The sequence below is a fragment of the Ochotona curzoniae genome, unplaced genomic scaffold (genome assembly GCF_017591425.1).
Source record: "Ochotona curzoniae isolate NIBS_2020 unplaced genomic scaffold, NIBS_Ocur_1.0 contig_523, whole genome shotgun sequence".
Taxonomy (NCBI): Eukaryota; Metazoa; Chordata; class Mammalia; order Lagomorpha; family Ochotonidae; genus Ochotona; species Ochotona curzoniae.
The window spans coordinates 8183453-8200389 of NW_024466459.1; the positions used below are offsets into that span (position 1 = coordinate 8183453).

General features: G+C 60.5%; 2 protein-coding genes across 3 annotated transcripts in view; both read left to right on the plus strand.

Moving 5' to 3' along the window:
- Positions 1–668: 668 nt before the first annotated feature.
- RPL38 (ribosomal protein L38) lies at positions 669–2544 on the plus strand. 2 transcript variants are annotated; one of them, XM_040989588.1, is made up of 5 exons: positions 669–734; positions 908–939; positions 1072–1132; positions 2247–2369; positions 2485–2544. In XM_040989588.1, exons 2-5 carry the CDS (start codon positions 937–939, stop codon positions 2508–2510), a joined length of 213 nt encoding a protein of 70 aa, XP_040845522.1. In that variant the 5' UTR covers positions 669–734; positions 908–936; the 3' UTR covers positions 2511–2544. The 2 variants fall into 2 exon arrangements, with proteins under 2 accessions (XP_040845522.1, XP_040845521.1); XM_040989587.1 differs by lacking the exon at positions 669–734 and having other exon boundaries at positions 741–939.
- Positions 2545–6145: 3601 nt separating this feature from the next.
- TTYH2 (tweety family member 2) overlaps positions 6146–16937 on the plus strand; it is a 30197-nt gene continuing 19405 nt past the window's right edge. Inside the window, exons 1-2 of the mRNA XM_040989586.1 lie at positions 6146–6274; positions 11932–12104. Coding sequence (XP_040845520.1) covers positions 6146–6274; positions 11932–12104 — 302 coding nt within the window. The remainder of the gene's footprint in view (positions 6275–11931; positions 12105–16937) is intronic.

Consider the following 16937-nt stretch of genomic DNA (forward strand, 5'->3'; position numbering starts at 1 on the left):
AAATCTGTAGGAAGACTCTGCAGGGCAGTTAGAGCCCTTGGCCCTTGCATGGCCAGCACCCCTGGGGAGGGGAACGACCTATGTGGAACTGCTTCATAGAAGGAAGGCGGGGAGGTGGGCAGAGGGAAGTCAAGTTTGCAGCCATGAGGCCTTTGCCTCCAGGAGAGCAGCTGAGTGGTCGGGGCAGACAGCAGAAGTCTCCCGTTGGGACGTTAGGAAGTGTGGGGGAACCAAGCATGACTCCACAAACGCGAAGTGAAGGGTGAACATCAGATGCATGGCTGCAGGCTTGCTGGGCAGGACAAACACGCACTTCGGGAGGCAGCAGGGAGGGCGGCTCCGGCGCCCGGGACCCCCAGCACCCACACAGGGCACCCTGGCTGCTTCCTCCTGGGTGGGCCCTGGCTGCTGCTGCGGGACACTGAGGGGCTGGAAGATCACCCTGTAACAAATTAAACAAACCAGCGGGGCCAAGGCGGGGTTGGGAGAGCTGCGGGGTAGCAAGGAAAGGGGTGGAGGGGAGAGGTGAGGAGCAGAAGAGGGGATGGACGGTGAGAGAGGAAGAGGGAGGAGGAGGAGCGTGACGTTCGGAGCTGCACTTTTCATCGCGGCCAGCAGGGGGGGATGCGAAAGTTGTCGGGATTCTTGGCCCTTTGAGGACACCGTCCGGAGGGTTTAACCGCCCGGAAGCGGAAGTGCGCCGCCTTTCCGTCCCTCTGGTGTCTGGCTGCGCGGTGAGTGTGCGGGACGCGACTGGGGCGTCGCGGAGAATCCGCGGTCATCGGCGGCCGCGTGCGTGCTGGGGCCGTCGGGGCTGGCTCGGGGTGCGGGGGAGAGCGGGGGTGTGCCCGGCGAGCACTGGGGAGGTCACGCCGCGCTCCGTTAACGCCGCCGTCCGTCCCCGCAGGTGCTGCCCGCCGCCCGCCGTCCGTCGCCATGGTGAGTACGCCGCTGCCCCGGCCGTCCCGTTCTTCCCGCGGGGTCCCGGGGCCGGAGGGCTGGGGGGCTGGGGGCTGGGGGGCCGGGGAGGGGGACCCGCCCGTCACCAGCGCGGCCCTTCTCACCTTTCAGCCTCGCAAAATCGAAGAGATCAAGGACTTTCTGCTGACAGCGCGGCGCAAGGACGCCAAGTGTAAGTGGGGGACGTGGGGAGGTGCGGGGTGCAGGTGAATGTGGGGTATTGGGGAACTGGGTCAGGGGAGACGTGGGATGCAGAAGGGGACGTGGAGTCCAGCGGATGTGGGATGCAGGGGGATGGGTATGGGGCAGGCTGTCAGAGGGTTCACGCGTGGCACGGGGGTGGGGGGAAGCAGAGGCGAGGAGAGGGGTCCCGTCCAGGCACTGCTGCCCGCCTTCCCCCTGGTGTAGACAAGCAGATTGCAGAGACGGGTCCACCGTGGCTGGTTCACCACCCCCCTCCATGGCCAGGACCCTCTTCCGGGTCTCCCCCACCGGTGCAGGGTCCCAAAGCTTTGGAGCAGCTGGGACTTGAACCAGTGCTACAGGCAGCAGCTTCGACCCGGCACCACCATTGCAGTCGGGGCCCCATCGGGTCAGGCTTATCTGACCACACGGGATAGGGTCTGCCTGGTCCTGGCCCGGCGTGCCAGAAGGTCGCAGAATCTGAGTGTGCCACCGGGGTTGATGCAGAGGGCAAAGCAGCTGGTGGGCTCGGACCCCTGGATGAGGCTACAGTGGTGGGGGGGGGGGTGCAGCCCTCCTGCGTGTGAAGGGCGCCCACACGTGACCAAGTGTGGGATGCTGAGTTGTTTCAGCATTCATGCGTGAAGCTGTGCTCCCAGACCAACTGCCGTGCCCTTGGCCCTGGCAGCCACTGCTGCTGGCACCTACATGTCTGATCAGGGACTTGGGCCAGAGCTCAGAGCCATGTCCAGCCCTCGGCCACCATGACCGTGTACACGCGTGTCTGGCTGGCTTTAAGGAAAGAGGAAGGAGAGGCTTGATGTGCACAGGAAGTGGCAGCCTGGCAGGGAAGCTGGCCGCAGGGACACACCTGTGCTGTCTGTGTGACATCTGACCCCCTGCGCTGTTAGCTGCATCCTGGAGTGCGGGCACCCCGTCTCAGGGTGCCTGCCTGGCTCAGCTGCTGGTCCCGCGGAGGCATGAGCCGAGTGGTCCCAGGCAGGGCTCTTCGGGGGGAGGCATGTGGGGACCCCAGTCTCCCTTCCATCCGAGTGCAGAGTTTTCCTATGGAGTTGCTCCAATGCCTCCTGATTCTTCCGTAGCTGTCAAGATCAAGAAAAACAAGGACAATGTGAAGTTCAAAGTGCGCTGCAGCAGGTACCTGTACACGTTGGTCATCACGGACAAGGAGAAAGCCGAGAAGCTAAAGCAGTCGCTTCCCCCAGGTGAGGGGAGTGCCGCGCTGGGAGGGGCAGCCCTGGGTGGCCGGGTGCCTGGCAGCGGGGCAGGGTGACCCGGGTGTGTCCCCAGCGGCTGACAGTCGTATGGTCTTCCCTCCAGGCCTGGCAGTGAAGGAGCTGAAGTGAAGCCGCTGGAACTGCATTAAAGTTTTTAAATGACTTCAGTGTCCTTTGTCCTTGAGTCCTCCCCGGGGAAATGGGGCTGCTTGGTCACGGCTTCTGGTGACAGTGACGTTTGTGTGCTGTCATCCCTGCCAGCTGTGGGAAGAACAGCCCGGTGGAAGGAAGTCGTTGGGGCCCTGGAGGACTGCAGGCACCCAGCAGGAGGGTCTGCCTGCCCTTTGGGTGCCCGTTGCTGAGTGCCCGCCCAGACAAGCAACCTTAGTGGGACTTGGAAACACCCAGAAGGAAGGGTGGGCCTGAGTGAAGGGGGCGTGCTGGTGGGCTGCACCATACGTATGTCCTCAAAGATCCGGACCTGCTTCTACCACTGCCTGCTCTGAGAAGCCGCTCCCTTTGGGGAATAGTGGGAGGACCACACGGGGCCGGCACCTGGGGAGAGCAGGTAAAGCCGCTGCCTGCAGTGCTGCCATCACGGGCAACACTTGGCTAATGTGCCTGGGAAAGCAGAAGATGGCTCAGGAAGAGCTTTGGGCCCTTTACCCACAGAAGAGGCTTCAGACAAGCCAACCCCATGTTGATTGCTGTTTCCTATAGCTTTGCCTTTCAGAATCTGGGGATTTTTCTTTTTAATTTATTTATTTTTACTGGAAAGTCAGATTCACAGAAAGGCAGAGAAGATAATCTTCCATCCGCCGATTCACTCCCCATACGGCCACAACAGCCAGACCTGTGCCAATCAGGAGCCTCTTCCAGGTCTCCCACACAGGTGCAGGATCCCAAGGCTTTGGGCCATCCTCAACTGCTTTCCCAGGCCCCAGGTAGGGGGCTGGATGGAAAGTGGAGCAGCTGGGACATGAACCGGTTCCTGTATGGGATCCTGGCACGTGTAAGTTGAGGACCCTAACCACTAGACCAGGGATGGAGGGGCTTTATCTCTGTGGATCTGCTTTCCAGTAGAAATGGATAGATGATTTTTAAATTCTTGAAAGGTAAATTTTACATAAGAGACAAAATTAACTGGTTTATGTTATAGCCATAACAGCCAAAGCTGAGCTTACCTGAAGCCAGGAGCTTTTGTGTCTCCCAGCATGCATGCAGGGGCCCAAGGGCTTGAAACAATACTACTTTCTGAGCTAGGTCAAAAGGGGCGCAGCCAGGACATGAGCCAGTGCGCCTTTGGAGTGCAGGTTCCCACCGTGCTGTGCTGCCATGCTACCCTCGAGTGTTTAAAGATTCATTTTTATTGGAATGATCTGGAGAGAGGAAAGATCTTTAGCGGGTTCACTCCCCAAATGAGGGCAACAGCCAGAGCTAAGCTGATCCGGAGCCAGGATCTCGGGCAGGTGTAGCGTCCCAAGGTTCTAGGCCAGCGTCTACTGCTTTCCCTGCTCACAGGCAGGGAGCTGGGTGGGGAGTGGAGTGGCCAGGATATGAGCTAGTCCCCACAGAGGATCTCGGGATTTAAACCCAGGGCGGGGGAGTGTTAAGTACTTTGATGAGTGATCCCGCTGTGCCTGTGGCCGGCCACAAGGTGTCGCCCAACGCCGGCAGTCACTGGAGGTTGCACAGGCGCAGTGATGCCCTCTGAACGCTGCTGATGTTCAAGTTTGCTGTACAGCATGACTGGTGGGGCGGGAGGTGCTACGCTAACAAGCAGGCTGAACGCGTGAGGTGGATGTACTTGGTTCTGCTTCACACCTGTGGAAGGTGGGTGCCAGGGCTGCTCAGTGGGGTTTGAGACAGGGTCCCTAAAGCCCCTTTCAGTTCCCTCGGTGACATTCCCAAGAAAGAGCTCGCCATGTCTTTGTCCAGAGGCCACACTGCTAGATCAGCCCTGCAGGGCCTCCAGCCAGCCTGTGCCACAGGGACGTGGGGGCATCTGGGGCAGTGTGCGTGTGGTCATGGCAGCTCCCACGTGGCAGGGGCAGTGGGGAGGGCACTGTGGGACCCTGTGTGTGTGTGTGGCTAGGAATCAGGTGGGGGGCCTGTGCGGTCAGCCCCTTCAGCATGTTCCTCTGTCACCTGCACCCATGGCCAGGCCGCCCTGCTCCAGGTCCCTAGGCAGTTCCGGGAGCCTCACCCTGCCCTGCAGGAAGGCGAGCCTGCCTCTGCTGTCCTGTGTCTCCTGAGGCCCTGTTCAGGCCACCACTGTGACAGCTCACCCTGCACCTCCAGCAGGTCACACATCCGGTGGTGTGGAGGCCGCAGGCAAGGAGAGGGCCGGAGGGTGTGTGTGCCGTGCTGTCCCCCTGGCAGCAGAAGCTGACGGACTGGCCCCGGAGGCAGCAGCCCTGGCCTGCCTACCTCGCCCCCTCTGTAAATAAAGGTATTTATTTAGACATAAGGTAATGTTTTGTATTTTTAAGACTGAGACATCTCCCACCCACCAGTTCACTCCCCAAGAGCCCACAACCTCCGGGCCTGGCCATGCTGGAGCCGTCGCAGGCTGTGCCCAGGGAAGGCGTTAGCTGGACTCGGGGTGTGTGGCCTGACATCACAGCATGCCGGAACCCCGGCCCTGAGTGGGCAGTGGGCTACCCCTGCAGGCCTGGCTTCCACACTTGGGATGCACCTCTCCTGCCCCTGCCCACCAGCTCCCTCAGCTCAGCCTCCTCTGGGGCCTCCTTCCCTGCGGGTGTTGTCTTCACCCTTCCCACACCACGGCCCCCTCATCCCCTCCCCTGCCTCCATCACCATGTCCCCAATAAAACTGATTGGCTACTGAACGACCACCCGTGCCCCGCCCCCGGCCTCCTGTGCCCCCAGCGGGCCTGGGCCCTGGGTGGGTGCACGCGGGGCTCACCGACCTGCGCCAAGACACTGCCCCGCATCTCCGTGGGAGCAGGGACACCCTGGGTCTGCGCCCCTGGCATCCTCCCCAAGGCTGGGCTCCTCTGTCTCCATAGTGGGCCCTCCATCAGCGCGTGTGGACACCTCCAGGCTGCTCCTGCCTGGCTGCAGGCCATTCCGGAAGCTGGCTCTGGGGGTCCTCCAGGACAGCTGGTCCAGCTAGTGAGCGCCCTGGGCGCCTGCCTCCCTGCCCTGGTTACCATGTCAAGATTACACAGTAGGTACTCAATAACCGGCTGAGCGAGTGTGCATTTAGAAGGAAGGCCCCGTGGCTGGTCACTTTTCCCGCGCTGACTGCCGGCTGTGCAGGCCGCCCCCCCAGGGCCCCAGGTGACCGGAAGTCACTAAGACCTGACCGCACAGCGGGCTTCTGGCCGTCGTCCACTGCTTCCTCCCTGAGGGTGGGGGGACTTGATCGCCAGGGGGCAGGGCAGGGGCGTGGCCTGGCCAGCAGACTGGGGCGGAGCCTGGGCGTGGTCGAGCGGACTGGGGCGTGGTCAGTGGTTGGACTGGGGCGGGTATTGGGCGTGGCCGGCCCCTACGGGGCGTGGCCATGGACGGGGCTGGTCAGATGGCAGCTCTGGAGCGGCGCCTGGGCGTGACCAGGGCCTGGGGCGTGGTCAGACGGCGGGGCGTGGTCGTCCGGGTGGGCTTGGGCGGAGCCGGGGCGCGGTCCGCCCGGGATAGGCGTGGCCGGGGGCGTGGCCGGGCCGGCAGGCGCGCGTCCCGGGCCCGCGGCGGCGTCGGCAGCGGCGGCCGCATCGTGCGGGCCGCTCTCGGGTCGAGCCATGCCGGCCGCGCGCGTGGAGTACATCGCGCCCTGGTGGGTCGTGTGGCTGCACAGCGTCCCGCACGTGGGGCTGCGCCTGCGGCCGGTGGACAGCACCTTCAGCCCGCGCGACGAGGCGTACCAAGAGGTGGGTGCGCGCACTTCCCTTCTCCCTGGGATCCCTTTTCTCTCTGTTCTCCATCTGCCCCCGACTCCGCCGTCCCTTCCGTCTAGAGGGGGACCTAGGGGAAGTGTCGGGCGAGCTGGGAAGAGGAGTGTTGGACCGGCGTCGGGAAGGGGAGGCCGGGGCGCCCCGAAGTTCTACTGGCGAGGTCCGGACCTGGGCAGGGAGGCGCGCTTTCCGGACGCCTGGCGCGGCCGAAGTTGGGGCTGGCGCCTGGGAGCCCGGCTCTCCGACTCCGCGCCCGCCTGCCTGCGGGGTGGGAGCGGCCCCACGACCTCTGCCCCGGCGGCTTCTCCCAGGCTGAGGACTTCCCGGGGCGCCGGGTGCGTGCGCCATGGTGTCCGGGAAGAAAGGCGGCCTCGGAGCAACCTAGTCCTTCGCGATCGTCGGGACGACCCCAGGCCCGCGACTGCTTGTCTTTGTCCTCTGCTCGGTCCGGGATTGCCCGGTGCCAGTGTCCGGCCACCCTCATCCACTGTGAGCTCGGGTCATCCTGTACTCTGCCAGCGCCCCGGCTCTGCGTGTCCACAGACAAGGCCGGGGGACCCCCCTCCTCGGCCTCCCCACCCCCACCCCAGACTTCCCTGGCCAAACAGTAACACCATGGCAGCCTGGCTCAGATCTAGCCAAGCCCGCTGCCCTGCACCCTTGGGCTGTATGTATTGGTTCCCTGTGTTGGGGGAGTGATTCGGACTGGTCCCCCCTGTGGCCTGTGCCTCAGCTGTGGGCATTTCAAAGCAGAGCCTCTCGGGTCGCAGGAGGGTCAGCCCCGGCTGGCCTTTGTCCCGCAGTCTCGGGAATCCTGCCCCTGTGGGGTGTGCCCTGCCCATGTGCAGGGACAGTGACCCGGAGGCTAATAATAACCTGTGGTGTCCCTGACTGCACTAGCCCCAGGGGACGGGAACGGGGAGCTTGGCCCTCCTGGTGGTCCTGGCCCCTTGGTCCCTCTCCCCTGTCCCAAAGCCGGCCCCTGCAAGTCCACATTGCAAGTCTGGGAGAAATGTGGCTGCAGGGGTTAATTCCCAGGGCTCTTCCGCTCCCAGCAAATGCTTGGAAAGAGGCAGATTTCAGGGACAGCTGTGTAGATTTGTGTGTGTCTGTCCCAGTCTGTGGCCACCCAGAGCCTGCACGAAACTACACTCCCAGCTGGGAGGGGGCAGGGACGGTCTCTCTTTACCCTGGGGGCTAGAGGACAGGGGCTGGGGAGCTGGGCCCAGCCCAGCTGACCAGTGGTGGCTGAGGCAGAGGGATGGACTCACAGCCCCTGCCCCTGTCCCCCCAGGCCTGGCTTCCAAGGGCATCCCCTTCCCGTCTGCTGTTGTCCCGCCTGCCCCAGCACCACCAGGCCCTGCTGGGGGGTGGGAGCCAGTGCCCTGAACACAGTGAGCGGGGTCGGGAAGTCTGGCTCCGTGTGACCCTTGCAGCTGGTACTTCCTAAGTCCTTCTGGTGTCTGACCACAGTCCTCGCCTGGACATCCCCTTTCCCTCGTGAGCACCAGTCACGGTCACAGCCATGGTCAGGAGCCTGGTCCGCTGACACTGCAGCCTGCCCGGGGGCTGCCTACCATCTTGTCCCAGTCCCCAGCAAGCTCAGCACTGTGCCCAGCCTGGGGCGGCCGGGGATACCAAGGGCCTTTGGGGAGTGGTCTCTGCCGGGGGTCTCTGGGGCAGCCAAGACCCTTCTGTGCCCCTGGGGTCATTCTGCCCCATCCCTCGGGGCACTGGAACCTGAGTCTTCCCACTTGGCCTGCCCCTGCCAGCCTTGAGGAGAAGTGACCCAGTCAGCAGAGGCCTGGTGAGTCCCGAGGCTGGAGTACAGGAGGAGGACGGGCTGGCCCAGGTGGGCTGCCCACTGCAGGCTGTGCCTCTGTTGGGGAGGAGCCCCGGCGGCCTGAGTCCGCTATGTGAGAAGCCAGAGCTCGGAAACAGAGCCTGCCGCCAGCACCCAGCACCTGTCAGCTGCCAGAATCGCAGTGTCCCTGGGCCGTGTCGGGGTACCTCCATTCCCTCCTCATCCCCACGTTGTTGTCACCATCATCATCCACTCAAACCTGGCATGTCGCCAATGACCCCACGTGTGGGAAACTCCAGTCCCAGGCAGGAACCCTGGCAGGCCGGGGAGGAAAGGCCAGGCCGCGAGTCCGGCCCAGCAGAGGGGGGCACGAGGAAGCCGCATTGAACCAGCGTGAACTTGGAGGCATGGTCATCAGACAGTCATGCTAAGCCCCACGAGGGAGCCTGGGAGACCTCACCCCCTGCCTGTTCCCTGCACCCCTCCCTGCAGCCTCACCCCTCAGCTGTTCCCTCCACCACCCAGCCGCAGCGGTTTCTGGGGTCTCCAGCTTGGGGCTCCTTGGTCTGGGTTTCCCAGGACAAATTGGCAAACCAGAGATAATTGGAGTTGCTTTGATGAGGACAGGCAGAGCAGGGGTGGGGGGCTGGCAGGGCCCACGGGCACATGATGTGAGGGGCTGTTCTCCCCTCCTCCGGCCCCAAGGAGCTCTTGGCTCCCACTCCTGCGCTTCCCACCCTGTGCATGTGGGGCTGCAGTGTTAATGAGTGGCAGGCGCATAATTACTCCTTAGAGAGCAGGGTGACACTTAGCTCTTCTCCCCTCCTCCCTCCCTGCCTCTTCCACCACCCTCTCCCCTTCCCCCACTTCCTCCTTCCTCTGCTCCCTCCCAGGACCCCACCACTCCCTCCCAAGTTTCCCAGCATCCCCCCAACAGAAGCATCCCTGTGCCCAGGCGAGCTGCTCCCAAGGCCTCCTGGGTTTTCCAGGGTGTGACTGCCCCGGTTGGGGCTGCATTGATGAACCCCTAATTGAGGCCAGCTGAGAGAGGCTCCGCCACAGGCCACAGGGACTTGGCCTTGCGGGAGGCCACGGGGGCTGGTTGAGGAGACCACACGGGGCTGACTCACAGCCCCACCGCTTCTTGCCAGCCCCTGGTTGCTGGGTAGGATCACAGGGTGGATTTAGGGGGCTTTCCTGCCAGGGGCTGGACGGAAAGTGGGACCCCCCCCCTCAGGGCAGTCTAGAAGATGGGGGTGGTTTGGACATGAGCGGTTGCTATTGGAACATCTGTCCCCGGCTCTGTTAGGTGTATTTATTTATCTGGAAGACAGAATGACTAAGAGAGGGAAAGACCGGGAAGTCTTCCCTTCACTGGTTCAGTCCCGCAGGTGGCCACAGAAGCCAGGCCTGAGTCAGGCCCAAACCAGGAGCCTGGAATTCCGTCTGGGTTTCCCTCGTGGGTGGCAAGGGCCCAGGCACTTGGACCATCTCCCACTGCTTTCTCAGGTGCATCAGAAGGGAGCTGAATAGGAAGCAGAGCAGTAGGGACTCGAACCAGTGTTCAAATGGTATACAGGTACAGCAGGATGCAGCTGAGCCTGCTATACCACAGTGCTAGACCCTATTATCAGGAATAAATTATAGGCCACATACATAGCCTTGAGTGCAGCACAGTGAAATTGACATATGCTCCTGGGTGGGGGACACCACCCCCATGCCATCCCAGTATGCTCCTGGGTTCAGGGGATGCCATGGGTGCCTCCCTCCCTGCGGGCAAGTTCCCCAGATCTCATGCTTGTAGACAAGCCCGAGTGCCCGTTCATTGGCAGCTGGTTGGTCGGTCTCAGCATCACAGCTCTAAGGTTCTCCCCCAACCCCATCCATATTGCAGTCCCTTATTGTGGCTGGCATTGTCCATAAACTGTCCTCTCACTGGTGGACACTTGCTCCTGTGTGGTCACAAAGCCACTGCTGCCAGGAACAGCTGCATCTGTGTGTGTGTGTCTGTCTGTCTGTCTTTGGGGGACACGAGCCCTCCTGCTTTTTAGAAAATGGTGTCGCCAGGTTGGGATGACACATTGTCAAGGGGAATCAGGAGTGAGGCAAGCATGCCCGTCCACTCCTCCATTCCCAGGAACCTGGGCTGTGTCCAGCTGTGAGGGTGAAGGAAAGGTTAAGTGGCCGTGAGTGGCATAGATGGGGGGACGTCAGAGCCCCAGCCCCATGGCTGAGAGGACAAAGGCAAAAGAGCTCCTCCTGGTGCCAGCTGTGCTCATCCTGCATGGAGGTGACAGCCACCTGTCCACCTCCCAGATGAGCCATGCCTCCTACCCTCTGGCTGTCCCCACTACTTCAGCCGTTTATCCCCATGATGGAGAAGGCGGCTGTGGCTCCGCACTGACCAGCAGAGCAGCCTAGGGCAGGAGTCCAAGGGCCTGCCCACGTCAGTCTCAGGCTGGCCTGCAGAGTGGAGCCGGAAAGGGGGAGGGTGACTCCCCTGGACGTCTGCGCCGCTATCGCCCTGGAGCCAGGTGCCCAGTGCCTGGGTGTCGGGCTGCCCTCGTCTGCTTGTCCCTGCACAAGATCTACCTCCTCAACCCAAGCCACACAGAGTCCCAGAGACACACCCCTGCCTGACAGCCTTTCCTGGGGTGTTAACAGTTCTGCCCCAGGAACCGCTTAGGGACATGCAGGATGCAGAAGGGGCCACCAGCTCAGGGGTCAGACTTAGAGCCAGCTCCAGGCCTGGCTGCCACCCAGCCCTGAGCCATCTGGTGCCCATCTGGCTAAATCAAGAGATTGGAGGGTAAAGGGGGTTGGGGAACACCCAAGCCTCCTGAAAAACAGCAGCCGCTTTGCAAGACCCCAAGGGGCTGGGGTGGGGAGCGGGGCGTGAACAGGTAGGTGACTCAAGTCCCCATCAGAGCTCTGGCTTTGGGGGCAGGGAGGGCTGCTGTCGGCCCCCAGGGCCAGCTGTCAGGATGCAGGCTAAGGAACACTGTGGGTTATAGATCCTGGCCCCGCCCCCACTCGTCCCCCCAACACGGAGCTGGCTCTGCTTTTCATGTTCTTAGAACAGGCACTTGGCCGCCTGGACATGGAAGCAGCTGCTCAGGTGGTGGGCCCTTGATACGAGGAGGCAGCACACGTGCCCAGTACCCCTCCTGACCCCATGTGAGGTTCCACTTCGTGTACAAGGTGCTTAGCAGGTGACTGCCTCACTCCCCACACGGCCGTAACAGTCGGGACTGGAGCCAGGAACTCCATCTGGGTCTTCCACGTGCGTGGCAGAAACCCAAGCACTAGGGCCGTCTTCCATTGCCTTCCCAGGTACAGCAGCAGGAAGCAGGATTGGAAGTGGTGCAGACAGGACTTGAACTGGCACTTCTAGGTGCCGATGTTACAAGAGGCAGCTAAACCAGCTGTGCCACTGTCCCTTCCTGTGCTGCCTGGCCCCGGAGCTCACTGGCCACAGCCTTTGTTGTTAGGTCCTAATTCCTGTCTAAGGCTTCAGGTGCTCAGGGCTCTGTCAGGCAAGACCTGGTCCCGTCTTCACTCAGGTGCAATAGCTGGAACCCCAAGCCAGCCCTACATCTCCCCTTCCCCTACACCCACCATCGAGCCCAGCACTGGGGCTCCATCCCTCCCCACCAGCACCCGAGTGTCAGGTGCCATGTACAGAGTAGGAGGAGGAAAGGACGGGCAGAAGGAAGATGGTGACAGCGACACAGCCCTGCCCTTGTCCTGGACCCATGGGCACCCTGGGCAGGCGGCTTCTGCAGGGGTCCCCTCCCGCCCGGCTGACACCAGCCTCTCCCTCTTACAGTCGCTGTTGTTCCTGGGGCTCATGGCCGCCGTGTGCCTGGGCCTGAATCTGGCCTTCCTCGCGACCTACCTGGTGTGTGTGTGCTGCCGCCGGCAGGATGGGGCTGTGCAGACCAAGCAGCGCAACTCTTGCTGCACCACCTGGACGGCAGTGGTGGCCGGGCTCATGTGCTGGTAAGTGTCCCCTCTACATGGGCAGTCAGCCATCTGTCCCTCTCCATCCCTGTCCCTTGTTCCCTCCCACCCTTGGGTGGGGGCTCACCTGGCTGAGCTCTGAGCCCTGAATGGATGAGTGTGGCCCCAGACAGATGCTGTCCTTTGCCTGGCCACACGTTAGCAGTCAGCTGCTTGGTTGTCTCCTGAAGGGGCACACAGGGTTTTCCCAGTCCCTTGCAGGTTGTCCCCACAATACACTAGGATTCTGAGCCTCTTTGCTCCCTGGCTCTATGCCCTCCCTCCCAGTGCCAGCCTGGGCCTGCGAGGTCAGAAGGCAATCTGAAAGTGGCCTGATCGATTCCACCTTCGCCCAGGGTTAGTAGCTGTGAGCCATTAGTGCCGTGGCTGAGACCAGTAGCACTTCTGGCTCCCGCTGCTGCTCCTGCCCGCACCGGCTATTCGCAGGATTTGCATGTTTCTTGTCTGAACAGAGGCTTTTCCCCAAGCCCAGTGATGGCTCCAAACCTCTGCTGGGGTGTGGTCACCTCTGGCTGGAGTCTCTCATTACCCAGCTGGCCACATGGTGAATGGCAGACAGAATGCCCGGCCACTGCCCTCCTCTGCTCTGTTAGGACGTGTCCATCCCTCATCCCGTCTGTCACCAGAAGACAGGCCAGCCCTGCAGCAGTACCAAAAGGTAGACGGGACAAAGTAAGTACAGGGAGCAGGGACCCACGGCTGGTGCTGCTTAAATAAGAAGCTGGAAGAGTTCTTGCCCGGGTTAGGAGTTCAGAGACACACATCCTCTCCAGCCTGAGAGGTGGTTGTGATGTGAAAGTCCTCCTGGGAGGGGCCGGTCTTGCAGTGCCCAGGTTAAGCTGCCGCTCCTGAAGCCACACCGAGTGCGAATCGCAGCTGCTCCTGGCTCATGCAGAAGGAAGCGGAGCAGAGCCTAAGTGCTTGGGTTCCTGATACCCACAGGGAGACCCGGATGGAGTTCCTGGCTCCTGGCTTGGAGCTGGCCCGTCTCCTGCTGTCATAGGCATTGTCGCTCAGCTTTTCAACTACATAAGTAGATGTTACCTGAGTGTCCTCCTTTGAGAAGGTTGCACAGCAGTTTGGAGGTGACAGAAAAGGTGAGGCCCCTGCGGTGCTGGCTGTGCTGGGACCCCAGCTCAGTGAACCCAGATAAAAATAGCAATACCACCAGAGGTCAAGTGTACCTCCACATGGCGATCCCAGCCTGACTTTATACATCAAAGATGCATTTGATACGCTAACCTAGCGGGTGTCACAGCTTAGCTTGACCCACCTGAAGTGGGCTCCAACACTAACATTAGCCTCCAGGGGGCGAAGGCATCGAATGCCGGTCTTTCGTTTGCGTGTGTGTTGCCTGAAAGATGGAGAGGGAGAGACAGAGAAAGTGAGATCTTCCTCTGAGGAGTGACTCAACCATTAGCCCCAAAGATTGCTGAGACCCCCACCATCTTAGACCCTTAGGTTTCAGTTTCATTTCAATAAGGTGGGGCTATTTAGTTACTCGCCCAATTTTATACCCAATAACCCTATTCATGAATCCCTTGCGTCCCTGTATCCTTAGCCCTACCTACTGCTGCGTCTACCCAGTCCTGCAGCCCTGTACGCCCGACACCTGCCCCTATGTTCTCTTTCATTTTCTCTTGCATTTTGTCTCTTGCACTGTCTTCCCCTCCTCTGCTTTTGGGGCTCTCTGTCTCTCCCTTGCTGGGGTCCCTTGGATCCCTCTCCTGCCACTATGACAGGAGTCCCCGTTCTCTTCCTCTCTGCTCACTCTGCCTCCGCTCCCTCCCCACGGCCATCTCCCTCTGCCTTACTTTCTCTCCTGTCCAAGCGCCATCCCCCTGCACTGAATAAAGAGATCTCTGGTTTGGCTCACTGGCATCTTGGGTAAATGGCAAATTCCTAGCACTTCCACCTGCTGCTTCACTCCCCAAATGCTCCCCACAGTCAGAGCTGATCCAGGTCAGAGCCTGACTCCACTGCTTGCGCCAGCACCTGCTACCTCCCAGGCACGTTAGCAGGAAGCTGGATCCGCAGCAAGGACAGGACTCCATCCTCTTGAGCAGTTCCCCCAGCCATACCCCTGTGTCCTCCCCATGAGCCTATCTGGGAGGCAAATGCTGAATATCCGATGTGATTTGTCGATGACTGTACTAAAAAGTGGTTGAATAGTCTGGCTCGCTGTCAAACCGTCGCAGAGGTGAGGAGCAGCTCAAGTGGCCTGGGCGTGCAGGGCCGAAAGGTGGGAATAAGCTGCTGTCTAAGGGAAACAGAGAGCAAGAACTTGTGGTAGATCTCACTGCACAGCGTTCTACTCACCAGGTGTGCCAGGTCAGAAGGAGCCAGCGTAAGGGGCTGGCGGTGGGTCACAGCACATTAAGCTACCACTTGGCAATGCTGGCGTCCCATGTCGGAGCACCAGTGCTGGTGCCAGCTGCTCCGTTTCCAAGCTAGCTTCCTGCTAATACGCCTGGGAGGACAGTGGAGGACAGCCCAACCGCTCCCACCCTTGCGGGAGACCAGGAAGGAGCTCTGCCCAGACCTGGCTGCTGTGGCCACCTCTCTCTCCTTCTCTCTCTTTCGAATAACCTTGCTTTCCAAATAAATAAATAAATCTTAAAATGAACATTTCCTGCAACTGGCATTGTGGCTCAGTGGGTTAAACCACATCTTTGCTGCTGGCATCCTGTAACTGCTCTGAGTCCCACTTCTCTGCTTAAAATCCAGCTCCCTGCTAACATACCTGGGAAGGCAGCAGGAGATGGCCAGGGCTCTGCCACCTGTGGGGGAGGCCCAGATGGAGTTCCAACTCCTGGCTTTGGCCTGGCCCAGCTGCCTGTTGTTGTGGACATCCGGGAAATGAATCGATGGGTGAAAAATCTTTCCTTCTCTGTCTTTCCCTTTCTCTCTGTTGCTTTGCCTTTCAAGTAAATAAAATCGTTTTGTAAAAAAGACTTTTTCCATGTTTATTGGAAAGGTAAATTTACAAAGAGATGGAGAGGCAGAGAGAGAAAGATCTTCCGTCCACTGGTTCACTCCTCAAGTGGCCGCAATGGCCTGAGCTGAGCCAGTTCGGACCCCGGAGTGTCTTCTGGGCTTCCCACGTGGGTGCAGGGTCCCAAGGCTTTGGGCCGTACTTGACTGCTTTCCCGGGCCACAGGCTGGATGGGAAGTGAATCAGTAGGGGCATGAACAGTGCTGGCACTTGCAGGCTGAGGGTTAGCGTTGATTAGCTAGTTGAGGCATTGCACCAGGCCTTAAATAATTTTTTTTTCTTTTGGTAATAAAATGCACATTCTTAGACCCCCCAGAGCCAGTGGTCAGGGTGCAGTGACAGGCACTGGGGTGATGGCATCCCCGGGGGTGCTTCTGTTGCTTTGTGTTGTGGACTCCAGGGCCAGCCAGAGGGAAGCTTGGGAACAGCTTGCTGCGGGGCAGGGAGGGGCGTCCCCTCCCCAGGTCCTGTCTGGTTTGAAAGGGAGGATGTGAATTGGGCATGGGTGTCCAGGAAGTTAGTGACAACTGGAGGCTATGACCTGAAGCTCTGCTGATCACAGGGATATAGGAGCCCAGCTCTCAACTGATGCGGTGATCTCTCCAGCCTGGAATGTTGGAGGCAGACCAACTAGAGCAGTTTCACAGGGGGAGGTCTCAAGTTCTGTCTCTGGTTAAAACAAAATACAAATCAAGGCCACGTGGGGGAAGGAGAGGCAGGGCCTGGCTGGTGTCCCGCGCATGCCTGCTCCTCCTTGCGAGTGATGGGGGGTGGCGGGAGGGAAGCTGCTTGTAGAGCCCAAGGACAGTGAAGGCAGGAAGGCTCCCCCAACGTCAGCACTCCTATGCTGGGAGCCAGGTGGTCAGCCTGGATGCAGTGCTGCACTTGCAGGCCACCTGAAGGAGTGACCTTGACCATGAGGCAGTTGAACCCAGAGGGCACAGTGAGGTGATAGGTTGTAGTGCGGAGGGTCCTGGGGGCCACAACAGGAGTGTGACCAGTGTCACAGGCACTCAAGCTTTTATCTGCAGCCCCAGTGGACTGCCTAGACGCGGAGGGCACATTGTGGCAAGAGGCAGGAAGCCCAGGCGGAGAAGGGACTTGGTGCTGGCACAGGCTCTGGGGTGTGTGTCAGGGACATGGAGGAAAGGATGGCCAGGGAGTCCCCAGTTCTAGAGGTGGCAGGAACTGCCCCGGAGCGGTGGTCTCTCTCTAGTTCTCTGGGGGCTGGCTCAGGATCACTCAGACTGGCTCGATCTCCCCTACCCATGCCCACCCCCCACTTCCAAGCCATCAGACCAAAAGACAAGTCTTTACCCAAAGGAAATGACCGTGGGGTCCCTCTGCTCTGTGACCCCATGTGGTCTTTCACCCTTCATCCTAGACATCATTGCCAACCCCCATCCTGGACAGAGTTCCTCTGTGACCGTCAAAGCCCTTCCCTCCATACACGTTTCCGGAGCCCTTAGTCCTAACAGCCCAGCCTCAGAGATGGGCAGCTAAGATGCCCAACAGCAGGGGAGCTGGGAAACGGCACTGCGTTGTACCCGGACAATGGGGTATTATTCACAGCCACAAGGAAGTGAGCTGCCCGGCCGTGAACAGACACGGCAGAACCTTCTGTGTCTCGTTTGCGGGAGAAACCGGGCTGGAAAGGCACCAAACACTTATTCATTTCTTTGAAAGGCAGAAGCGCAGAGAGGGAAAGAGTGTCTCTAACACCCGGATCTGGACCATGCTCAAGTCAGGAGCCAGGCGTTCTGTCCCGCTGTTCCGTATCGGTGGTAGGGCCCAAGAACTTGGGCCATCATCGTCTG

Coding starts and splice junctions, on each gene's coding strand:
- RPL38 (XM_040989588.1), top strand. Junction 1,133..2,246: donor GCGGCGCAAGGACGCCAAGT/GTAAGTGGGGGA, acceptor ATTCTTCCGTAG/CTGTCAAGATCAAGAAAAAC. Junction 2,370..2,484: donor AAAGCAGTCGCTTCCCCCAG/GTGAGGGGAGTG, acceptor TCTTCCCTCCAG/GCCTGGCAGTGAAGGAGCTG.